Consider the following 24,843-nt stretch of genomic DNA (forward strand, 5'->3'; position numbering starts at 1 on the left):
TAACACAGAAGGGGGGGGAAAGATGGCAATACACACAAACCTCAACGTAAGAAATTGGAAAAATCCCAACTCTTCCATAGTGTTCGCCCTCATACCAGTTTTGATCCACTTTCCTGAGGATATAGACAGTATCGCCTTTCTTAAAGGATAACTCCCTGTAACAGATATTTATAAACAGTAATGTTAAGCTAGCTGTTTGGATTTGTTGTACTTCAAATGATCTTTATATTGAGATCTAATTTGAATGTTTATTATTATTATTATTATTATTATTATTACTCCTCCTCCTCCATGTCTGTGGAAGGAGAGTCATGAGCACATAAACCCTACTTGATGTTATTGGCCTAGTGCAAACATAAAAACAATTATGATGCTTTTTTCTGTGAGAACTTGCTTTAAGTTCTCAAACATGGTTTAGTTTGCAAGGCATGTTTAGCGAATAACCAGCAAGACATGCTCAACCCTTGCAAGGAAGGAGATATAGAAACAGCTTTAACTATGGTTTGCATGGTGTATATACAACATCTAACTATGGTTAACTCAAGTCATGTTTTGAATAATTAACAGAGCCTAAATTCAAAACGTTTTGTACAAATATTCAGCAGGAAACTTTTTGCTTTGAATCCTGGTACTGTGCTATTGAAAACGTCAGCCTTTAAAAAACAAACAAAAACCACAAATTTTCTTATGCAACAGAAATACCCTTCTATTATGAAAAGGCAAGTCATTCTTTAGTTCTGGTTCCCTCCTCAATTTTTGTATTTCTCTTGCTGAACAGGAATGTAAAAGAACAATATTGGTTACAATGTACAAGCAAGCAGGAAAACACACCATACAGTGGTACCTCGGTCTACTAACTTAATTCGTTCTGGAAGTCCATTCTTAAACCAAAGTGTTCTTAAACCAAGGCACGCTTTCCCTCCCACCGCCGGTGCCCTTCCACCGTTCGTCTTCCAGGGCAAAGTTCGTTAATCGCAACACCTGCTTCCGGTTTTGCGGAGTTCATTGTGTGAATAGTTTGTTAAAAGGACTGTTCGTAGAACGAGGTACCACTGTATTTGCATTAGCAGCATCCATTCATAGTTCACTTTAAAACTGTTTCCTGTATTGTGACGGAGAGTTATCAGTTGCTATCCAACTAAGAGTTTTCCATTGAAATTAATGACTTTTAAGTTACTAACAATATATATCACCCTTCAGCTTTAAAAACCAGTAACATTTTATGTTTCCTAAAATTTATTATGCCTTTGATATAGCTGAATACTTCATGAGAATGATTCCATGCATTATTTTGCAGTTAAACTCTGCAGAGACTCATTCAAGTTAAATGACTGAACATTTGCATATTGTAGAATGCTTAAATATCCCACAATTAGCCCACAATAGTTTAACTACATCTAATATACAGACTCATCTAGAGCAATTAAAAGTCCTACATATAGCTCTTGTTTTCTCTGCAAACAGCTCCAACATACATAATATTTTTTAAAGGAAAAACAGCAGTCACTAATACTTACTTAGGGGTTTGAGCCTTAAAATCATATACTGCTCTCGCTGGCAGTCTCTGAAATGGAGGGAAAGAATTGAGTCTACATTAATATAAATATTTAAATGTTATGTCGAAAACTTTGCAAAGAAGGAAACCATTTAAAAATCTTTTTTATGTAAACCCTTAAGTAAAAGGCCTAACATTTTAAAATAATAGTGTCTCCAATGTCTCTTATTAGCATTTATGCTATAAATGATCTGTCTATTATTCAGTTAACTTATTTAAGCGACTTTTATATTGCTTTTTAACTGCATGGCATACTTTCCAACATCTGGGGGATGAAAATCAGGATGAACTTTTTTTTAACAGGATGATTAAAGAGTGTTAAGGAATCAGGAGTCACAGATAGGCCTGAGTCCGATGATTGTGGCCTATATATACGCCAGATTAGAAGATCCCCCCAATTGTCAATCTCTGGACCACGTGTCAATCCTTTTTAGTCTTTCTCGCCCCACCAATCCATTCTCCATTGTCTGCCTCTCCTTTCACACCTGCCTGCCCTTGCCCACCTCCCTTCCAAAGCTTCCCAATTTGAACTGCCCTGCTCAAATTGGGATGTTTGGCAACATGGTATGGCACCTATTTAATTTGGTACCTGTGAGTATCAAATGTGCAATGGGAACCTGAGGGTGAGCCTTACTCCATAAATGCTAGCGTGCCATGCCAGCCACTGTTGAGATTGACAAATAATCATCAATCTCACATATATGTATATATCAATGGAGCCCCCTCAATGGAGACACAATTCATTATAGGTTGTTAGGCCTTCAGAGACAACATCAAGACTGCTGGGGACCAGAATCTCGCTATCTTCTAGCTTTCCTTTTTCCATCCTAGTTCCATTGTGTTGGCAAATAAATTACCATGTACACTCGAGTATAAGCCAACTTTTTTAGCACATTTTTTATGCGGAAAAAGCCCCCCTTGGCTTATACTCGAGTGAGGGTCCTTTTGGGCTGCTCCTTCCTCCTCCTCCGCCTTTGTCGCTGTTGTCATCAGCGGAACGAGCAGCCTGAAAGCAGGCTTATTCGGGTCGGCTTATACATGAGTATATATGGTACCTGTTTTGTAGCACCTGGGCAAGAAAAGGTACCATTGATAAACAGTGGACTTTTATAAATGTCAGTGACAACTACAGAGAATGCCTTTTTTGGCTTCAAACTCTTTTAAATTATTCATTTTCTTTTAAATACCTCTCTCTCTGGAGTTCCTCTTCTTTCCTTTGGAGCACATCGACCCACATCCGTGAAAGCAGAATAGTTCCCAGGAGACTCCTGGTCTACTGAAAATAAGATGCCACTTTGTGAAATTCAGTTTAATTAAAAATAAAGCCGTTGGGCTCTATTTGAAGGGGCACTACATCTAAATTATATGCAAAATGCAAGTTGGGGCTAAAAAAATAGAAACCAACAAATGACAAGGACAAACAGAAGCTAAAAACTGAACTGTGGGAAATTCTTCCACTAATACTTTATGCTTTAAAACTGAACTTGAGCAATTAAAGAGCAAAAGCAGAACCAGAGCACCCTAATTCTAACTTGTACAACAGCGATTTGAGCAACTAAAGGAACAGAAGTATGAGATATTAAGGATGCGAAGGGTAAGAAAAGCATAGCAATGAATCATAAGATTTTAAATATGGAACCACATGCAAGGGAATGTATCGGATACATGCCACAATCACAGAAAGGTGAACTACATGACATTTTTCAGATTATCAATAAGTATGCATTCCTCTTTTATATAAGTCCAGAACTAGACAACTAGGATCGCAACTGCAACATCTATCTCTGAGCAACTTTCTCACTGAAAATCACTCCCACAGCTCCTGTTCCCCGAGGAAGGTGCCATTTCCCAAAAGAGCATATTTGGGGGCAATTTACAGTGGTAGAACAGATGAGGAAGAGTAAAAGGTAGGGTAAAAGGTAAAGGCCTCTGGATGGTTAAGTCCAGTCAAAGGCGACTGTGGGGTGTGGAACTCATCTTGCTTTCAGGCCAAGGGAGCCGGTGTTTGTCCACAGACAGCTTTCCGGGTCATTTGGCCAGCATGACTAAACCGCTTCTGGCACAACGGAAACACCGGGACGGAAACCAGAGCGCACGGAAATGCCATTTACCTTCCCACCGCAGCGGTACCTATTTATCTACTTGCACTGGTATGCTTTCAAACTGCTAGGTTGGCAGAAGCTAGGACAGAGCAAAGGGAGCTCACCCAATCGTGTGGATTCAAGCTGCCAACCTTCTGATCAGCAAGCCCAAGAGGCTCAGTGGTTTAGACCAAAGCGCCACCCACGTCCCTATGAGGAGGAGTAAAAGTCCTCCCTGAACTGCACAATTAAAACTCAGATCATCCCTACCCTTACTTTTATTTCTAGAAAGAAAACCCCCAGGATAGATGCTTACGGAATGAATATGCACATAAGTGGAGAGCACTCGGAAAGTCCTAGTGGCTTGTGAGGAGACCCTGCCCACAGCCTAAAGAGGGTGTGCTCTTTGGGCTCCAGGGAGGGTCTTCTTGTGATCTGGAGGGGCAGTGGAGCTCTGTTGAGGCTGCTCAGCCTCCTCACCTAACAGCTTACAGTTGTTTCAGCAACCCGTAGTTTAAACTAACCAGAGCACACACTGAGTGTGGATCCAAGAGAAAACTAGTTAGTTAAAAATGGATGTTTCCAAATTCTTCCTTGGAGAAAGGGAGGGCGAGTGCACAAGCCTGAGGCTTGCTGCTGCTTGTGCACATAGTGTTAAATTATAGATTAGTGTTATGTGTAAAACAGGCCATTGCAGAGTTGAATGTCTCAGAATAGTATTCTGTGTAATTAATATATAAAGGTAAAGGTAAAAGTACCCCTGCCTGTACGGGCCAGTCGTGTCCGACTCTGGGGTTGCACGCCCATCTCGCTTAAGAGGCCGGGGGCCAGCGCTGTCCGAAGACACTTCCGGGTCACGTGGCCAGCGTGACAAGCTGCATCTGGCGAGCCAGCGCAGCACACGGAAATGCCGTTTACCTTCCTGCTAGTAAGCGGTCCCTATTTATCTACTTGCACCCAGGGGTGCTTTCGAACTGCTAGGTTGGCAGGCGCTGGGACTGAGCAACGGGAACGCACCCCGCCGCGGGGATTTGAACCGCTGACCTGACGATCGGCAAGTCCTAGGCGCTGAGGTTTTACCCACAGTGCCACCCGCGTCCCTCAATTAATATATACCAACATCTTTTTGTTGTTGTTAAAATGGGAAGTTAAGCTAAGTTATGCAAGATGGAACTGTTAGAAATGGCTATCAATACTCCTTGTCTTCTGGCCTTTGTGCCTCTCAAATCTGAATGGAGGCATTTAAAATAGTTAAAGAGATCTAGTTTTGCCACCCTCAGAAATGAATAGTTGTACAATGGACACTTCTCTTAAAGGGTCTAACATTCTATTTACCTAAAAAGGGAGGGTTAACTGAGCAACGTAAAAATACGTTTCAGCTATAACTGTGCATACTCTTTGTGAGCCTAGTTAGAACCAATTAAAAAAGCAGCTTTTCTTGCATTGTTTAATGCTATTATTGCACAACATACCGTATTTTTCGCACCATAGGACGCACTTTTTCCCCTCCAAAAATGAAGGGGAAATGTGTGTGCGTCCTATGGTGCAAATGCAGGCTTTCGCTGAAGCCTGGAGAGTGAGAGGGGTCGGTGCGCACCGACCCCTCACGCTCTCCAGGCTTCGCGGACCTCTTCGCAAGGAGCGGGAGCGCTCCGGCTCCTTGCGGAGAGTTGCCAGCATGCGCGTGCTGAGCTCAGCGCGCCCAGGCTTCGCGGACCTCTCCGCAAGGAGCCGGAGCGCTCCGGCTCCTTGCGGGGAGTTGCCAGCATGCCGAAGCCTGCGCGCGCTGAGCTCAGCGCGCCCAGGCTTCGCGGACCTCTCCGCAAGGAGCCGGAGCGCTCCGGCTCCTTGCGGGGAGTTGCCAGCATGCCGAAGCCTGCGCGCGCTGAGCTCAGCGCGCCCAGGCTTCGCGGACCTCTCCACAAGCAGCGGGAGTGCTCCCACGGCTTGCAGAGAGCTGCCTGTTTGCGGGCTGGGGTCGGGGGAAGCTCGAGCTTCCCCCGCCCCAGCCCCACGCCTGGGGGGGGAAAATAATTTTTTTCCCTTTATTTCCCCCCCCAAAAATGGGTGCGCCCTATGGTCCGGTGCGCCCTATGGTGCGAAAAATACGGTAGCTTCTCTAATAGCTTCCCATGGTCTACTGCTTATGCATTTTATTGGGATATTTTTGTCCTGATCATAGGCATCTTCCTACCTTTAAAAACTCTGGGTGAGGAAATTACATCACTTCCTTGGGAGCAGATTTTCAAGGGTGTGACCTTCATTTCCATTATAAACCACAACTTTACTATTTTAGAAGCTTATGAAGATCTGATAATTGCATCTCTATGCACAGGTAGCTTTAATTTTACACTCAGCAATGAGCCTTTCACTCCTACGACTTTTTGCACAACAATCAATTTGTTTCTAAAAACACAATATAAACGCAATGACAATGGGCTGGAAGTGAAAGGATAGGGGGTGGATGACTCAATCACAAGCATAAAGAAAAGGAGATAATCAACCTTGGAAACATAGTGCACTATCATTTTCTTGGCTGCTGCTGTTGGTTGTTTCCATGTCTTGGTAAGAGGCACTAAGTGGTAATCTTCCACATTCGTTCTGGTACAAAGGGCAATGAATAGCACCATCTTGAGGCAGTGGATGAAAAGGCTGGAGCATGGGACTCTTCCTAAGAGCTTTAAGGGAGGAATTCCTCTCGGGAATGTCTGGAAGCAGCTCAGAAATAAGTCTGTGCAAGATGCTGTTGTCAGGCAAGCTTCCCCTTCTTCTTTCTGCTTTGATTTGGTCACAGATATCTTTAAGCGCAGAGTCCAGAGCGTCAAAGACAGCTGATTTGCATTTAGTCTTTTCAGCCTGCTTTTTGGGGGCTGCCGTTTTTTTCCTCCGGAAAGGCACTGGGCTGACTAGGAATGCTATCTTAGAGAGGCCAGAGTCCGAGTCTTGTCTTCTAGGGTCTTCTGGGGTAGTTTCCTGTTTAGCCCTTTCATGCTTTCGCATGGTGGTGAAGCGGGTGTACGATGCTGGGCACCTCCCTTTGCAGGAGCTGATGAGATGCTTGTGATGGTGGTGGTGGTGGTGGCCCGATCCATAAAAGCTTTCCGACGACGTAAAGGAAAAGTGGTCAAAATCACTTTCACTACAAAAGGAAGAGCCTTCTATCTGTATAAAGTCACTGAGGTCAGAGACCACCCCATCTTGGTCACTGTCTGAAAAGTCCAGATTAGATCTTTGCGGTTCCTCACTAGTCACTTCAATGTGAATTGGCACCAGAGTTTTAGATTTGTAATTCCGTTGTACCTGAGTAGCATGTCTGCCTTGGTTTTCCTCCTCCAGCAAGGACTCGATGGAAAACCGTCTCTTTGTACAGAAGCCATTTTTAGGGGGTTCGAGGAGGGTTACTGCTGACAGTGCTTCTTCAGCTAAGTTTGGCATTGATTTTGACTTCTGAATCAGCTTTTCAAATTCAGATATTCTATTGGGCACCATGTCTCTGGGCACTTCCTCAGCAGAGGAGTCTTTCCAGCCCTGCAGCAGGTCTTTATGCTGTTCCTTTTCATACTGCAATACCCTGGACTTTACAGAACAGATTACCTCAGAATTCAGCAAGTCTTTCCGATTGATACGGTGCATCCTCTTATACATTTTCAGGAAGCCAGGAGCATCATGTGCTGATCTATGACGTGCCCGTGAGTGACTGGAGCCACGGCTTTCAGAAGCGTATGGGGAAGCCCAGGTAAGTGTGGAGCCACCTTTCAAATCTTCCTCACATAACAGAGACACCATGCTTTCCGATTTATTCTGTGGGTCAGGAAAGCTACAACGATCATCTGCTAGCAGGTCATCACAACTGCGAGATTTCCGCTTGGGAGAGGAAGTCTCTTCCGTGCTGCTCCAGATTTCTGCATTCTGACGGGACATTTGCCAGCCATTCTTGTAGCTGATTGCCCTTCTTGAGTCACTTGGCACAGCCAAGCGTTGTCCATAGGTTCTACAGTAATCTAATTCATTTGAGCTGCTGTAGTTGGGCACTGAGTAACTGGAAAGGGGTGAACACACTTTGCTAATATCCCCACCTTTATAATCCACAGAGCAGCATGGTGAAAAAGAGACATTGCCAGAAATTAACAGATTCAAAAGCAGATAGGAAATAAGACAATCAGCACATGCCAGAAAGAACAGAGAGAAGGCAGTTAGTCTTCCTAACCTAGCATTAAGCACTAATGTAAGATACACATTACCAAAGCATAGGGGATGAAAAACAGATCTAAGCATTTATTAGACCCTGGGCTGCAATCCTTTACACACTTACTGGGTGTAAGCCTCATTGAAATCAATGGTACTTACTTTTGATTGAGTAGACAGGTATAGGATTGCACTGTTAAAATCTAAAGGTTCAGCAAATAGAATCTCATGCTTCTAATAACAGTTAAATATTTTTATAGGTTGCGGTGGGAGGACAGAGCACCTGTTTCCAGCATGTCTACCATGACTGTCTCATTTCTGACCGTATGGAAATCCATGGGTTTATACGCAGTGATCATGTCACCTCTTTAGGGCAATCAAAGCAGACAAGTCGAACCACACATCCTGTTCAGAAACTGATAGCAAGGCATAGCAAGAAATGTAGAGACGACTTCTAACCTAGACACATCTAAACTATCTTTCCCTTTCCTTAAGAGGCTGCACCCTTGGTAAGATTTATGATGGATTCAGTTTAACAGTTAACAAATGAGAGTTGGTTGTTATAATGCTCTAGTAGCCACAGCCATAGCCTACTAGGAGGTTTCTATTGTATGTAGGGGGGGAATGTGTGCCCCCATTTATTTTTGAGATCCATATCCTCATTCAAACTCTTGTGTATGACAGAAGGTATAACATTCTTTATATCTTCAAAAATAGAACATTCTTTTCTGTCCAGACAACAGAAGAAATGCAATTAAATGGCATGTCATACATTACAGTCACAAATGCTGACTGCATTTTAAAAAAACAAAAAACACAATAATCTTCATATAGAGAACTTTTTAAAATACCCAAATCCCAGAGGATGAATATAAATATAAGCACAGAATTTTGACTTCTTGCTTGTAGACATTTGAGAGATCAGTGAATGCTTAACCATCTAATAGCATTCAGCATCCATCAACAGCTCAACAATATTTTGCAGTTTATAAGGAATGTTTGTATAATTACATCGTAGCCTGTTTACAACTGTGCTAATTTCTTACCTTTTGCTTTTGATGGAGACGATGGAGAAGAGGTTGTAACAGGCTTCCTAAGTGTAGAATATGTGCTCTGCGTATTTGTATGGCCCACACTAGCCCGATTTGCATTTTGATCACTCTGTGCCTTCTGATGAGGTACTGCTGGCTCAGACTTCCTTCTTTTCCTGTAGTCACTTGCCGTACTTGTTGAACTAAGGAAATAAGCAGTATGAGTGTCACTGCACAGGACGTGTTAAAAAAACTTAAGTGATGTACTCATCAGCCAGTGCTGACTTAATTACGTACTACTAATAAAAACCAAACAACAAGATGATTAGCCCAAATAGTGTGACAACAATCTCATTTTGATCCCGATTTATTTGTTTACATGTCTCAAGCTCTTTTAAGTTGGCAAGAATCAGAGCTGGGGTCTGTTGGTTGACAACTCTGTGGCCTTGACTCTTCTTTTTGACAGAACACAAAACAATACAACACAAGTTCCAGTTCCCTACAGCATCTCTTTTGCAGTTTAGCAACTGAATGGAAAATGTGAAACATAATGACCAAACTATGATTTTGTTGAAGAACAGAATGCTTCCTGAAGCACTGCATGACACTAACAGCAACAAGTCCAGTGATAGTGACAGTGTAACCTGACTGTTTTTCACTTCCAATTAGGGGGTACCTTAATAAATTCAAAGCATTTTCCAAAACCATGGTTTCCAGGGAAGAAGGAAGGCTTCTACTGCTGCTATATAATTTACAGACATAAGCCTAATGGAGAGCTGGTGATTACATTATTCTTAATCTGAAAGCACGATAAACATGGCTAGCAGCAACATACATCCTTTCACTTCATGGGTTTGGCACTTGAAAAACAACACAAAATGAGAATGCAAACAATGGAGATGCTGAAAACAGAGAGGAGGAAAATTTGATGGTGTGTGGAGCATCAGGACAAATTATGCTTCATATTCAAACAGAAAGGGACAAGAACAGATTATTAGATTTGTACTGAGGTAAGGAGTCCCAGCCAGAAACATGCATATCAGTCTGGGCATAGCAAAAATAGGGAGGGGTGGAGTCTGTGCTTTACCCCAAAAGGCTATATGGAAATGTCTTCCTGTAGGAGGAAGACCAAGTCCAGTTACTTTCAAATGCAAGCTGCTCTATAGATGAGCTTGAAGTCTCTGTACAGCCCCCCCCTACTTTCATTGATCAAAGTTATTCTTACCTAGAAGGTCTGCCCAAGCCTCTATCTGTTGGACTGTAATATAAGGAAGTCTGGAGGCACAAACAAGCAAGACAGTTAGCCTTTTATATGGGGTTTCACTGGTATAATTCATAAGAAATCACTATGCAATGACTATAGGAACACCATAATTTATCACACCAAGAGAAGCTTGAAAAATTAGAAGTGAGGCAGCTTTCAAAGTTAATTTTATGTCCCTCATTTAATACTTGAAAGGTCAAGCAGCAAACTGTTCCTTTTTAAGCTTGTTCCCAAAATGATAGGTGCTATGATTTACATTGGCTAAAAGGTGGAAGCTATAAAACCTCAGATAAATACATCAATCAATCAATCAATCAATCAGTAAATGAGAGACTTGAGATATCCTATAATTACTTACCAAAGTATTAATGTCAAAGAAAGCTTGAAATTCTCTGTATACATAGCTTACACATCTATAACTTGCACGGCCACTTGGTGACCTTCTTAACTTCATGTTAAGAGCAGAGTTGGTCCCACCAACCTAAAGACTTTTTCCGTTGCTTAAGAAGTGACAGCCGAATGACCTTTGGGAATGCAAATACTTAAAACTTGTCAATATATGTTCAGTCCTTAGTGACACACTATTTTTAATCTAGTCACTTAACTGGTGTGAAAGCTTGCGCTGGAATTAGACACACATCGTACTACAGTTTGTGGGAGCTAGAAAAAGAATCATGTTATCCCAGGGACATCTTTTCATGGGCACAAAACTATGCATTCACATATTAAGCATATTTTACATTCAGGCTATGTAATTTCAGAGATGACCCAAGGAACTGAAAATAGAATTTTCACACTGTGTGCTACTGTTCTTTGTGGAAAAGCAGGAGGTCAGGCTGAAATCACACACAAAATGTATTATAGGAAGCAATCTGCTATTGCATTGCATCTGGGTGAACTCATTTACTTTCGGCGAATGACAGCAGAGCTTGTATTCGTATTTACGTTTTAATTTTCTTATATATCACTTCGGTAATTTCTTTTTTTGCTGTGCCGAGAGAGACGGCAAAAGAGATTTTGCATCACCACCCACCCAGAATGAACTCCAGAATTTATTGAGCCTGAGCACCAGACTATTCCTGTGTTCCGTCCTCCTCCTTGTTGCTGTGCACCACCCTAACAGTGGGGACTGGGAGCCCAGCAGGACACAAGGCCAGTGGACTGCTGAATCTGCTCTGCCTCTTATAGTGTTAGTAGCTATTCTGGGGGATCCAGTCAGCAGTGAGCCTCTGCCAATCTGCAGGCACTTGCCAGATCCCTAAACATGCTGACTACCGACATCAAGGTCTTTTACCACAACTGTCATTCATTACAAATGCATTGTATAGTAGAACACAGAAACAAAGGAAGTTGTTATGTGCTAGCTGCCACCTAACCCAGTTTTGTCCATTCTGACAGACAATGGACCTCCAGGGTATCAGGCCTTTCCCATCACCTGCTACCTGGAGAAGCTAGGAATTAAACCTGGCACCTTCTGAATGTGGAGCATGAGCTCCACTACTGAGCTACAGCCCCTCCTCAGTAACAAGACATAAAAGTAATCTGTTACCCGAGAACAAGATCTATCAGAGATATTTAAGTACATAAGAAGAGACTGCTGGATCAGGCCAGTGACCCATCTAGTCCAGCATCCATTTTTCACAGAGGTCTGTGGGAAGCCCACAAGCAAGACCTAAGTGTACCTCCTCTCCTTCAGATCTCAGAAACTGGTATTCAGAGACCTACTGCCTCCAACTGTGGAGGTAGACCATAGTCACTGTGACTAGTAGCCATCAATAGCCATTTCCTCCACGAATTTCCCTGTTTAGGGAAGTTTTTAATGTTTGAAGTCTTATTCTGTTTTTAGTGTTCTCTTGGTAGCCGCCCAGAGTGACTGGGGAAACCCAGCCAGATAGGCGGGGTATAAATAATAAAATTATTATTATTATAACCCTCTTTTAAAGCCATCCAAGTTGGTGGCCATCACTGCCTCCTGTGGGAGCTAAAATACCAAAGCAGCATACACATTTTCAACATCTCAAAATTTTTCCCTTGGAAACCAAGTTATGCAGAAGTCGTTATCAACAAGTATCCAAGATCATATTTTAAAGGCAGAGAAGTAGTATCTTTGAACATAATAGAAATGCAGTTGAAACCTAGAAAATGATCAACATTAATTTAGTATGCACTTTAAAAGTGTAACATTTTAAGAAAGTTCACACACAGCAATTTGAGCAGGAAATAGATGCTGATGAGACGAGACACTATGTGTATTATTATTATTATTTATTATTAGCGTATTTACTCAAATCTAATGATCACCTTTTTCTGCCAAATTATGTTGCAAAAATTAAGGTTTGCATTGGATTCAATAGCACATTTACATTTGTCAGCAAATACTTTTTTTGGTTTCAAGGTTCTGAAAATTGAGGTGTGCATTTGATTCGATGGCACATTAGACTCTAGTAAATATGGTATTTAGATTTCTTACCCACCCTCCACCATATGGTCCCAGGGCAAGTTTTAAAAAATATAAAAACATAATATTAAAATCAGTTTAAGCAAATGTCTATCAAAAAAGAATAGGGTAAGTCCTAAAACATCTCTCAGGTATCAAAGACCAAGGTAAAGAAATGTGTCTTCAGCATATGATGAAATGAGAATTATTCCAGTGGAGTTTGCAGGGAAAAAAGCTTTAGAATTGGAGATGTGAAAAACTTATTTGAGTTTAGTCACCAATTTCATTGCTTCATGGAAATGAATAAACAAATAATGAAGGTGATAGCTTACTTAACAATATAGAATAGTGGTTTGTTTCTCCCTAACAAGCCAGGATTCATAAACCAAGAACAAACCTTGATTTAAGGTTGATTTGTTAAGAGAAATAAACCATCCTTCTGGGTTTAAATGAATATTAAGTGATACCTTTCCTGTTTTGTTTAACTGCTTGTGCATCAGCATGCAGCCAGGGCTGACCAATTCCATTTTACTGCTGGGAGTGAAGGCTAAGATTCTATCTCCTGAAGCTCATTTGACAGGCAGCTGAATCTTACGTTAACACTTGCAGTAGGACAGTATGGTCTACCCCACCTGGGGGAAATGGCAAGCTGTATGGTATGCACTGCTCTATTCTTTAGAACCTTGTGGCTATTCCCTATGCCTCACTCTGCCTAAAGGTAGGGCCAGCCTGCATCCATCTCATGCACAAAACATTTCCTTAAGCCAAGATTCTTGCCTGAATTGCCTACATACGACCGCCCAAATAATTTCAAATGATGCTTATACTGCATTTCATGAACAATGAAGAGATATGTAAACCACACATCTCCAAGAAATTTGGCTAATCATAGAATTGCAGAGCTCGAGGGTCATCTAGTCCAACTTTCTGCAATGCAGGGTACTAAGTTTCCCTCAATATTTCCTCAGACATACAGAAACCTCCATATCTGTCTTGTATTTTGATAGGGGCAAAATATGGTGGCTACTCTATTTAGAATCACTTCAGGAAATGATTCAGCATTTTAAATGTTTCTTCAAATTGCTTCCCATTCCACCCCCTCGATGCTGTCCCTATCTTTTCTTGCTGTCTCATGGAAATCTTAAACCACTGCCTTGTTTTAAACTGACAACAAAAGAGAGAGAAAACGTCAGAACTGTTTAACTTTGCATTTTCTAAAATAAATAGGCCTCGTTTTCCTTTAAGCAAGGTGGAAATACATTTCCTGCTGAATTTAATGTCTCAAGGGAAAACTGTTTTCACAATCTTTGTGACATTGAGCAAACTAATTTACTCATAAATTGCCTGTTCGGGGGCAGGTACTAACTGATTTGCAGCTGTCATTTGCAGCTGCAAAATGCATCACCAAATCATCACCAAATTTTATTTTTAAAAGTGAAAAGGAGATATACAATAGTGCAAGTTAACGGTACCTGGAGAACATCATCGAGGTATTTGAATATTACCAAAACAGTCCTGTTTGTTTCATTTTGAAGGCTCGTTTTCTGGTCCTGCTAAACTCTAAAATATTCATACTGCTACACTCTGTTACATTCTGATACACGAAGGATACCAAGGCTCTCAAATTGGAGGATGTGCATATTGTCTACTCTAGATGACAAGAACTGCCTTCTACTTTCTATGCTGCTGGATTAGAGAGAGGGGCCACTGCCAAGTTGCCTAGTCTCTGCTTTTCCTTGTCTTGATTCCTCCAATCCATTCCTCTCACATGTGCCACTGGTCTGCTGAGAGATGCCAGCTACCAACCTCTCCCTCTCTTGCTGCTGCCTAGCTGTACTCTTAGGCAACATGACTTGCTGGGAGCAGCCACCAGCAACAACATTCCACCAAAACTCCAACCCCTGTGTCCTGATTTGTGTCCACTGTGCAAATCCCAGAAATTCCAGGGTAAATAAGCAGAGCACTGGACTTGGACATCCTGCTTAAGGCAATTTCACACTGAAGAACAACACCACCTAGTTCTTTCCCTTGAGAGAAAGAGGGGAAGGCACAGAGGCGGCGGCAAGACACAGAACAGGTCAGAAGAAGAGCAATGAGCATGTGCAGCAGTCAGAATGGACCTTTGTGGAGAAGCAAGTATGTCTTGTATGCACAAGTCAGGACAAGAGAGTGCAGTGTGCTGCCCCATTGCCCGTATGAGGGACCCTCCACTGATGCTAGAAAGAAACCGAGTTATAATTGTACTTAATTAGAAGGGCTGTTTATAGGGTGTTGTGTCTGTGAGCACTACATAGAAACCAAGCGAAAGAGAACTCATGATGTATGCCGTTCCCGAGTTTTAATCATTGAAAGAAGAAACATGCTTAATTTACCTCATTGGAAAGACCTTGAGGATTGTCTTGAACATAATCCAAAAGCTTTTTAGGAGGCTGCATCATTTTAGCAGAATTGCGAGATGAAATGGAGGAGAATCAATGGCAGCAAGGAATGGAACATGTGGAGAAGGTGAACATAGTTAGAAACTGAGTGTGGACAGATTACAAGAGTGGCACAAACATAACAAAAATGTGGGGAATAGTGAATGTGGAGAATGTGCAACAGAAAGTATACAACCATCTTATTAAACCCTTGCCTAGTTTAAAATCAGCCGCCTTAATTCTTACAAGACAAACAAATGTCAAGAAAAACCATTCAAATATATCACCAGCTCCTATTTAGATCTCTGCTGATTTTTAGGGTGAGGAAAAAGTGTTCTGGAGTGCAAAGTTCTGCTTCTCTCCCTTCCACCTTCATTCATTTTGTTGGACTTGAATGAACAGCTAGGGATGCTTCGGTAATTTGCTCTTTGAATTCTGATACAAACTACACTGATCATCACCTACCAGACTAAGGTACAGACCCAGACATACTCATCCTCTGTATTTGGCATTTCTGTTAACATTGTGGTGCAGTGTGGAAGATGGTGGTCTCTTTCTCTACTTATTTCATTATCACTGATTTTGTGTTTCTGCAACTATGACAGAAGATCTCTTAGGGTCTAATTAGAGTAATGATCAATTTCATTATTAAATCTAAACAAGCATAGTAAAACTTTAATAAAAAGTGTAACATACTATGTTTTTCTTGTCATCTAGATATTAGTCTCAGGAATCAGTACTCCAAATTAGTGATCATCTCTGTTTTCAATAGTAAAGGGCTCAGGAAAAACTATTAAAGGAAGTTCAGTTTGGTGAGCCATTATTATGAAACATTCTCTGAGCTTTAGTGGATTTTCTTCAAACATTCCAAATGTATATACCACAACCACAATATCTAACACACGAGACCTTTGACGGTGTGCATCAATTATTCCTTTTTTAAGTCACTGAAGCATGTCTGGAATCTAGGCAATTTGATCTAGAAAAGTATAAACTGCATCTTATTTCCTAAAGTTTATCTATTAATATTCTAGCCTCACTTACCGGGCGTCCAAACTCCAGCTCAGAAAAGAATTTATACCAGGGTTCATTTTCTAAATCTATGTCATCTGGGTTTATGCGACCCGTCTGGAAGAATTGTGAAGGGGAAAGGGGAGGAAAAGGCACATACTGATCAAAGTGTTGGAAATGACATGGCACACTGATGACACACAGACATTAACACAAATAATAGGAAAGAAAGAGTGAAACAAAAACAAAGGGATGGAGGGGACTTCATGGTGAAGTGAGATTTGATTTGAGAGTTGTCACACTGTGGTTGTTTGAACTCCTCCTTTTCAGCTTGTCCTCCAAAGGATTGTTGTGTACACACAATACAGAAAATATGATGGGTTTTTAAGAAGATTACATCAGATTACTTTGTGCTGCTGTTTCTTTTTTTAAAAAGCACTATTATACAACAAATAGAAGCATGTTTGGTTGCATTCGGGGATGCAGTATATATGCTTTCTTTTTCAGGATCTATGTAACTCTCAATGATAGGTAAATGCACGATTTGGGGCAGAATTTGGACCACCCAAGGAAAGCATGTTAATTTTGCATTTTGAAGTCAAGCATTCTGAAGTAGTATGCAGGATGATGACAGCCCAACCACCTCCTTCAGCCATTATAAAATAAGCTACTCATATAGTACTGACAGGTGCATCTCTCTGTGTGAAAAGTTCTGCATCACTACCTGACACTTGAAGAAAAATGTTATTTGGAGAGATGGGAGCCATATACAGCATCTAGGGTGAGTTCATGGTACTTGGCCAGACAGGCAGCTAGTGCTGTCAATTTTGGACAGCATGTATGACTTTTCAGGGATGGAAGAATAAATGTAGCCACCCATTCCCATGTCCCCTTTCAATAAATAATCAGGTGTCTGAATAATCATGATGAAGTAGTTAGAGAGTGTTGAATTTGGAGTGAGATGACCTAGTTCAAACCCCCTTTAACCCATAAAGTTCACCGAGTGACCTTCAATCACTTCCTTTCAACTAATTTCCTATGTTGTTGTTTTGAGAATAAAAAAATTAAAGGAAGGATGGACTGCTCTAGCTCCTTGGAGGAAGGGCAGTACATGAATGAAATAATAAAATATATGTTACTCATATTTATTTTTCTGGCAATTTGATATTCATTCAGCACACTGATTTACCCCCAGTGGTGATGGTTTGTGAAGAAGGCAGCTACAGCTGATTGGGTGCTTCCACTGAGGGTCTGTCTTTAGTGTGCAACTCTTTAAAGTGATGAACAACTTTTTAGAGCATCATCAATACATAGTCAAATAAAGCAGCCCTTTCCCCACAGTCATCATGGGACACATCCTTTTGATTCACTTATTGTGCTGTAGAGGGCAGCAACAAACAAGAATTTCTGCTCAGAGCTTTTTGCAATTGTACACCCCCAGCTTCACCTTTCAGGACAAGTTTCTAGCAAAATTATTCTCATCAGAAGCGGCAGGAGTCTCAAATAACATCTTACATCCCATATTCCAAGTGGAATTAGGTGAACACTAGAAGAACAAGTGATTTTCCATTTGACACCACTGCTGAGCATCTTCCTTTTTGCCATGGCACAATTCTTTTTATCTTCTACTTTGGTAGCTGCTGTTTTTTGTTAGTTATAATTTCTTTATGAGTTACATTTTTAAATTAGTCACCATGAGACAGTATGGAATCAAAGATGAGATAAAATATTTAAAATAAATTTCTTACACACAAATTCAGAAATTGCCATTCCTGACATTGCTTTAGGTATTTTTCAGATCCACAGAACAAATGCCCTGAACTTACATACTGCTCAGAGTGCCAGCTTGTAAGCTCAGATGCTATCAGTTTCCACCAGCTGAACATCACAATTTGTGTTAACTGTGCAACAGTAAATGCATTAGTGTTAGAGTAAGCATCCCCATGATTCCCCTCTTTCATTCACCATACCATACCATCCACTTCAGTAGTCAAATGCTAACATTTCTGGCTTTGTAGCACTTTTCTGTGTTTATTTTTTCTGTGTTTACTCATAAAGATGATGGATAACAACCATGCACAAAGCTTATTACTTTCTGTCTCCAATTTTTGTTCCATGATTAATTGAAAAGCTTGGTTCAAGTACAATATTCTTGGTCAGATAAAATGTGGTTTATCAGTCTGAGAAAGAGAAGTGTCCTTCCTTCCTTCCTTCCTTCCTTCCTTCCTTCCTTCCTCCCTTCCTTCCTCCCTCCCTCCCTCCCTCCCTCCCTCCCTCCCTCCCTCCCTCCCTCCCTCTCTCTCTCTCTCTCTCTCTCTCTCTCTCTCTCTCTCTCTCTCTCTCTCTCTCTCTCTCCTGAATGATTTGATGCAAGGTTTCCAGAACTCCTTACATAAAAATCAGAGAACTGTGGTTAAGGCTAGCAAAAATTGCTAACCACAGATTGCACCAGTTCACAAACAAGAGGACTGCAGCCTGTGTATAAAGCACTGTTTATATGCATATAGGAAACTGGATATAACAGGAAACTCTGGAAGTCTTGCACTAAGGTAGGAAGGAAGCACTGTGGTATAACCCTCATTTTTAGTTCAACAAACCATAATTTATCAGATTGAGATCATTCCATCTGAATTGAGTCAAATGTATTTTTTTTGGGGGGGGGGAGAGGGCATGGATGTAGGAAGGCATCTAGCTCAAAGGTGTCTCTGAATATGGAGACTCCATTTAGTTATTATGACTAAAAGGAACTGCTACAGAAATTTGTGGAGAATGTCCTATGTCTAGACTTACATGTATATAAGCTTTTGACACAATCTAACATTGTGTACAGGGACGCAGGTGGCGCTGTGGGTTAAAGCCTCAGCGCCTAGGACTTGCCGATCGAAAGGTCGGCAGTTCGAATCCCTGCGGCGGGGTGCGCTCCCGCTGCTCGGTCCCAGCGCCTGCCAACCTAGCAGTTCGAAAGCACCTCCGGGTGCAAGTAGATAAATAGGGACCGCTTACCAGCGGGAAGGTAAACGGCGTTTCCGTGTGCAGCTCTGGCTCGCCAGAGCAGCGATGTCACGCTGGCCACGTGACCCAGAAGTGTCTCCGGACAGCGCTGGCCCCTGGCCTCTTAAGTGAGATGGGCGCACAACCCCAGAGTCTGTCAAGACTGGCCCGTACAGGCAGGGGTACCTTTACCTTTACCTTAACATTGTGTACAACTGCAGCTGGTTGACTGATGGAACCCAAAGGGACTGAAGAAGAGATGACTGCGATGTGATATGATAGCCATCTTCAAATATATCTGAATGGCCATCATATGGATGATGGAGCAAGCTTGTTTCTGCTGCTCCAGAGCATAGAATCTGGATCACTGAATTCAAATTAGAAGAATGGAGATTCTGACTAAACATTAAGGAATAACTTTGACAGTAAGAGCTGTTTGACAGGGGAATGGACTACTTCAAAAGGTGGGGGACTCTCCATTGGAGGTTTTTAAATAGAGGTTGGATGGTCATCTGTCAGGGATTCCTTAGCTGCTGTTGATGCACTGCAGGGGGTTGAACTAGATGCCATTGGGATCCCTTCCAACTCTATAATTCTGATTCTGTGAAACAGGTTCGTTCAACTAGTTTGTTAACTTGCCAACTGGCACAACATCTGTGCAGAATCCTGGTAACCCACCAGAGCCTGATAACAGGCTGGTGAGCCAATGTTGCCTTTCTGATTTTTGTAATAAGGTAAGCCCATACACTAGGGGTCAGCAACCTTTTTCAGCTGTGGGCTGGTCCACCTTCCCTCTGACCATGTGGTGGGCCGGACTATATTTTGAAAAAAAAAAAATGAACAAATTCCTATGCCCCCCAAATAACCCAGAGATGCATTTTAAATAAAAGGACATATTCTATTCATGTAAAAACATGCTGATTCCCGGACTGTACGCAGGCCGGATTTAGAAGGCGATTGGGCCGCATCCGGCCCACGGACCTTAGGTTGCCCACCCCTGCTATACACGATACATATTTTAAAAGCTGTCCCCCCAAAAAGTAATACAGCAACTCCATACAGCTATGTGTGTAAGCAGGACAGTAAAAAATTGTGTTACTTGATCTGCACTGTCAAAATGTAATAGGTTGTGTGTGCATAAATAAAGAGGCAACTGAGGTCTCAATCAAAAATAGAACCCTGGATACATATCTCCACTTTTTGTCCTGGTACTAATTTACACATGCCTCCTCTCTTTATATGCTTTTGGGGGAGGACTACAAACTGTCAGCTGAAGGTATGGGGGTTTCTTCTTTAAAAACACAGAATTTGCGCAACTGTACTCATGCATGCAACATGCATACAAACAGATGTTGGGAAAAATCATAATTTGTTTTAAAGGAAAAAGTGTTCTAAATATATTTCAGGGATGGACATGTATGAGCTAACATTCATTACTGAAATTTAGAGTTGTTTTTGATGCAGCACTCATGTTGCTCAGCTGTTTCAGTGATGTCTCATTTTAGATTTTATTTTTTCTTGCAGAATTTCATAAAACTGCACTAGTTGTAAGCCTTACTGAGAGTTATTTTGACAGAGAACATGGAATATAATCACCTTGAGAGCCAAAAACAGACTCAGAAATAACTGAAAGGGCTCAACAAAACAAGGGGTGCCCCCCAAAACAGCTCTATTTCCCCTCCAAGTAATTGATACTTTTCAATCAATGATGTGACAAACCCAACATAGAAAAATGTCTGTCAATTATGAATTGCACACCCAACCCTGTGCAATATGGGCCTCTTGGGTGGGCAGTTCCTTGTAACAAGCAACATTTGATAGCCTTCCTTTGATGAAATGACAGATATCCATGCTGCTTTCTGACATACTGAATAAAGCAAAGCTGTAATGCTAATTGAGGAATAGCACTTTGTCAAGGTATCAATATGACATCTTTAAAAATGTATTTGCTCCTCTTTTTTACCCTGGACTTGGGGCCAAACTAGACTGGGCACTGAGAGAGGTCCTCAACTGGATCTCCCACATATTATTTAAAGTTAAAAGCAAGCATTGGGGAGTACCATCAATATGGTTATGTGGTAAATAGCAGCTTCAGCTTGTTCTGGTGAGCAGTGCACCTATCTATGTTTGCAGACTGCTTGCCTGGAATCTCTGGTCAACTGAGGCCAAGCCACATGTGATAAGGCCTTATATAGGCCTCCCTGTATTTTCGCCTCCAAATCTCACAAGATACAGGGGATCCCGAGTAAAGAGATTCTGTGCCTCTCTACTCTCAAAGTGGCTCTCCCATGACTTCCCATCTTGTTGTGGTGTTCCAGTTTCCCAGGCATCATGCACTGCTGTTGACAGTAGCTAGGAAGTAGAGAGGAAGGCAGTTGGTGTTGCCTCTTCTTCCTGTGCCACAACCCCAGCACGGATGGCTGCAGGGTTTGTTTGTTTTGGAGGGGAGGGGCTTTCTATAATAGTCAAACTCTGAGTTGGCTTAAGAGCTTCTAACTCAAGATGAAGGATAAGCATCATCATACCTATGCTGCCTGGTAAAAGCATTCTTGTCTAGGCAAGCCTTAAATATGTTGGTGTGAGTTTTAAACCTGTTTTGGTATTTTACTTTTTATATGTTTTAAAGTATTGTATTTTTTATTTGATGTTATTTGGTAAACTGCTTTGAGGTCACTGTTGGTTTTACAAACAGGCAATGTATAAATTTTGCAAAATAAATACCTATAGATTTTGACACATGGCATACTAAAATGTAGAACGTTCAACTTCTGTTTTGAGACGTTTGAAATAGCACACCTGTTTGATACAAAGCGCCTTTTAGGATCAAATACATATTTTTTGGTATTATTTCTAAGTACAGATTTCTAAAGCTACTGCTAAAAATAATATACATTCTGAAGAGTAAAAACATATGAGCACAAGGAATTCTGTGTACCTCCTGGCTTTGACTGCTAACTTCTTTACATTTTTCTCCATAAACAGAGGAAAGCAGCAGAGCTCTTGGAAAGTGGAGGAATTGGGGTTTAGCTTGCTAGAGGAATGATAAGGCAGGAGCTCTCAAAAGCTGTGCAGAAGATAATTTATTACCCAACACATTTTTAGTATAACTATTCTTTCTCAGGGTCAACCCTGATTTCAAACTATTCCACACCATGCCTTCCCCTGCTTTTTGAGATACTTCAAAATGCAGTTTTGGTCCCTTTCTGAAAGAGAGGAATAAATGCATTGAGCACCGCACTATTTTCTGTATGCTTTTGAAGTCTCCTCCCCTTTTGATCCTGTGTTTGGTGCCTTTCTTTCCCTCTTCTGTTATCTTTTTGGAGGAACTCAGCAATTGAAAAAGCAAGTCTGTGATGCATTTAAGTATCCAGGGCTGCTAATGTTACATTGGCATCATGGGCAGTTATGTGGTTTCCAAATAGCTAGCATTCAACAGGCCCTTGAAGCAAAACCTCTATAACCTGTGCCTACAGGGGCCATGTGTTTTGCAGAAAGCACTGATATTTGATGTAGCAAAATGGTGAAACTGGTGAAAATCGGCCCTTATGAGAATGAATGTGGCCTCCCTCTGGCTTGTGCTCTCCTCCTCCTCCTCCCTCCCCCACTTAACCACAGTTTAGCATGTTGTCTGAATCCTAAACATGCTTAAATTTGACTATGGTTAGTGAAAACAAGCCATCTTCACAAATGATTGCTTGAAGTTGGCTTGTTGTTACTAATCATAGCTAAGAACAACTGCATTTTTTTCCTCTAGTCAACATTATTAGTACTTATTATTATTACCACCAAAAAGCAGGGTATGCTCCCATTTTCTTTTCTAGCAAGGTTCGGGCAACTTTAACAGCTGTGTGACCAAAAGAATTCAACACACAAAACTTCTGCTATGCTAGAAGTTGCACCAGCTAAATGTCTTCCTGTCATAAGCAGTTAAAAGCACAGGAGGCTTTCTAGAGAAAGAGGTGCCTACCATACACCAAGGAATCAAATCTGGAACCTTTAACGCTATGATTCTAAGATCCAGTTGTGAAAGCAATGTGGGTGAATTCATGATGCAAACACAAGTGATATCCCTAAAGTGCAAAACCACATTCTTTTGCTTTCTAGGCCAGAAAATAGTGTCTGTCTGTCTGTCTGTCTGTCTGTCTGTCTCTCTCTCTCTCTCTCTCTCTCTCTCTCTCTCTCTCTGTATACACACACACACACACACACATACACATATATATATTTATGCCCATTCTCTCCATATTAGATTTCAATTCGCGTTACAGCCTCAGGTAATGGGAATTAATTTCCCACTTCATGAACATGCTATAAAAAGGCAAAGTCCCAATTATAGTGCACTCTGTAGATTGCATTTCTTTTGTCCACAAATTTTGCAGCTCTGACACAAAAAGGCATTGCCTATTACTTTATGCAAATGAACTGTTTTACAATTAACATCAGTTGTACAGTGAAGACTTCAAAATTAATGTTACATTAACAACTTGGCTCTGTGCTAATTGATTTAGAGTCTGTTCAAAAGGAAGCGATTGTCAGAACACCACAGCTACCGTTTAAGATCCAGACCTCCAAAGTTCTTTGAAACATTTAGCGTTTTACAGCTCCCTTTGAACATTTAGAAACAAACTTACTCAATTTGTCACAATGTGAAATGGAGTCCTCGGCAATCAGTGCCAGCTACAAGTGCAAGCAGGGTTTGGGGAGATGGTTATATTTAGATTACATCAATGATGAATCTCACATAACTAAAGCTTTATTCCAAGGGGGAAATCTGGTAAAAAATAAAGTGAATTAATTTAGGATTTGCTAGGCATTACAGTGAAACCTTGGTTCCCGAACTTAATCTGTTCTGGGAGTCTGTTCGATTCCCAAAACAGTTCAGGGACCAAGGCACGGCTTCTGGTTGGCTGCAGCAGCTTCCTTCTGCAATATTTCTATTGCAGAAGTTGAATACCAGACGAGGATAGTAATTTGAGAATGTTTTAATTATAAATGTTTCTGAAGTGGTGCAGAGGAGAGGAATCCAAACCCCCAATCTGCTGTCCTAGAGAGGATTTGGATAGGGCAGAAGGCTCCCTTCACTCAGCTCTGCCAGTGGGGGAGCTCTGCCATTACCAGCAGAAACTCCCCAAATGGGCTGTTTGGGGTGCAGGGATTAATGCAGAAATGGAACTTATGAATGCGCACATGTAATACTGACACAGACTAGAAATTGACTGATTTCTCCATGTTACTGTAGAGAGCAGAAGTATGGTAATTTTCAGCAGCGATCTTGTATTTCTCATAACATATATTTTCACCCCAACTTCCTTCAGATTGCACAATGTGCCTGTCCTTGATAGGAGGCAAAGCACAGACATTTTCTTAAATCAATATAGGGTCAGGTTTTTATGCTTGGCCTTCAGAAGTTTCCATAGATGTGATGATTACAGTTAATTCATCACTTAAAAAAAAAAAGAATGGCACACTATTATTGTGAACATTGGCTGGTCGGAATTGGCCAATGTTAACTTTAATTATTCCCAAATATTAAGTTACACTTATCCCGCATGTAGATAAAATTTCATCATGCATGATATGCTGATACAAGTTATCGCATTTGTGACAAATAATCTACATTCCCACTGAAACCTTCATTATTAATCATACTTGAGAAATAAAAACTGGAAACTACCCCCTAACTGGTTTAACCGATAAGACAGGGAAATATTGACATACCCATTCACTGCAGTTTATATACTATATAACTGCTATGGTAAAATTTGGCTTCAAAAGCAATGGCCACAAAGTAACATGTCATAAGTAAAATTCAGCATTTGGGTGCCTACATCAATCAGTATTTTAATTCCTGAACAGTGGAAATATAAAATC

At 41.2% G+C, this 24,843-nt stretch overlaps 1 protein-coding gene and 1 long non-coding RNA gene across 21 annotated transcripts in view; one reads left to right on the plus strand and one right to left on the minus strand.

Annotated features, from left to right (window-relative positions):
• LOC309378434 overlaps positions 1-24,843 on the plus strand; it is a 95,355-nt gene that overhangs the window by 67,839 nt on the left and 2,673 nt on the right. For 3 of the 4 annotated variants that reach the window (XR_014172063.1, XR_014172065.1, XR_014172066.1), the window contains one exon: positions 7,288-7,372. This is a non-coding gene — a long non-coding RNA (uncharacterized lncRNA). Of the gene's footprint in view, positions 1-7,287; positions 7,373-8,081; positions 8,331-15,687; positions 15,783-16,488; positions 16,670-24,843 lie in introns of all 4 variants that reach the window. The other variant, XR_014172064.1, reaches the window with a different exon arrangement.
• SORBS2 (sorbin and SH3 domain containing 2) overlaps positions 1-24,843 on the minus strand; it is a gene marked incomplete at its 3' end in the record, with an annotated part of 183,422 nt that overhangs the window by 17,709 nt on the left and 140,870 nt on the right. For 14 of the 17 annotated variants that reach the window (XR_014172053.1, XR_014172054.1, XR_014172055.1 and 11 more), the window contains 8 exons: positions 16,015-16,098; positions 14,926-14,982; positions 10,078-10,127; positions 8,868-9,055; positions 6,141-7,712; positions 2,743-2,831; positions 1,518-1,564; positions 41-155 (listed from right to left, as the gene is read on the minus strand). Coding sequence is in view for 13 of the 17 variants with exons in the window: in XM_081926490.1 (XP_081782616.1) it covers positions 41-155; positions 1,518-1,564; positions 2,743-2,831; positions 6,141-7,712; positions 8,868-9,055; positions 10,078-10,127; positions 14,926-14,982; positions 16,015-16,098 (2,202 nt within the window). Of the gene's footprint in view, positions 1-40; positions 156-1,517; positions 1,565-2,742; positions 2,832-6,135; positions 7,713-8,867; positions 9,056-10,077; positions 10,128-14,925; positions 14,983-16,014; positions 16,099-24,843 lie in introns of those variants that run through there. The other 3 variants (XM_081926492.1, XM_081926496.1, XM_081926491.1) reach the window with 2 other exon arrangements.

Source organism: Podarcis melisellensis, assembly GCF_964234715.1.
Source record: "Podarcis melisellensis genome assembly, chromosome: 9".
NCBI classification, from domain to species: Eukaryota; Metazoa; Chordata; class Lepidosauria; order Squamata; family Lacertidae; genus Podarcis; species Podarcis melisellensis.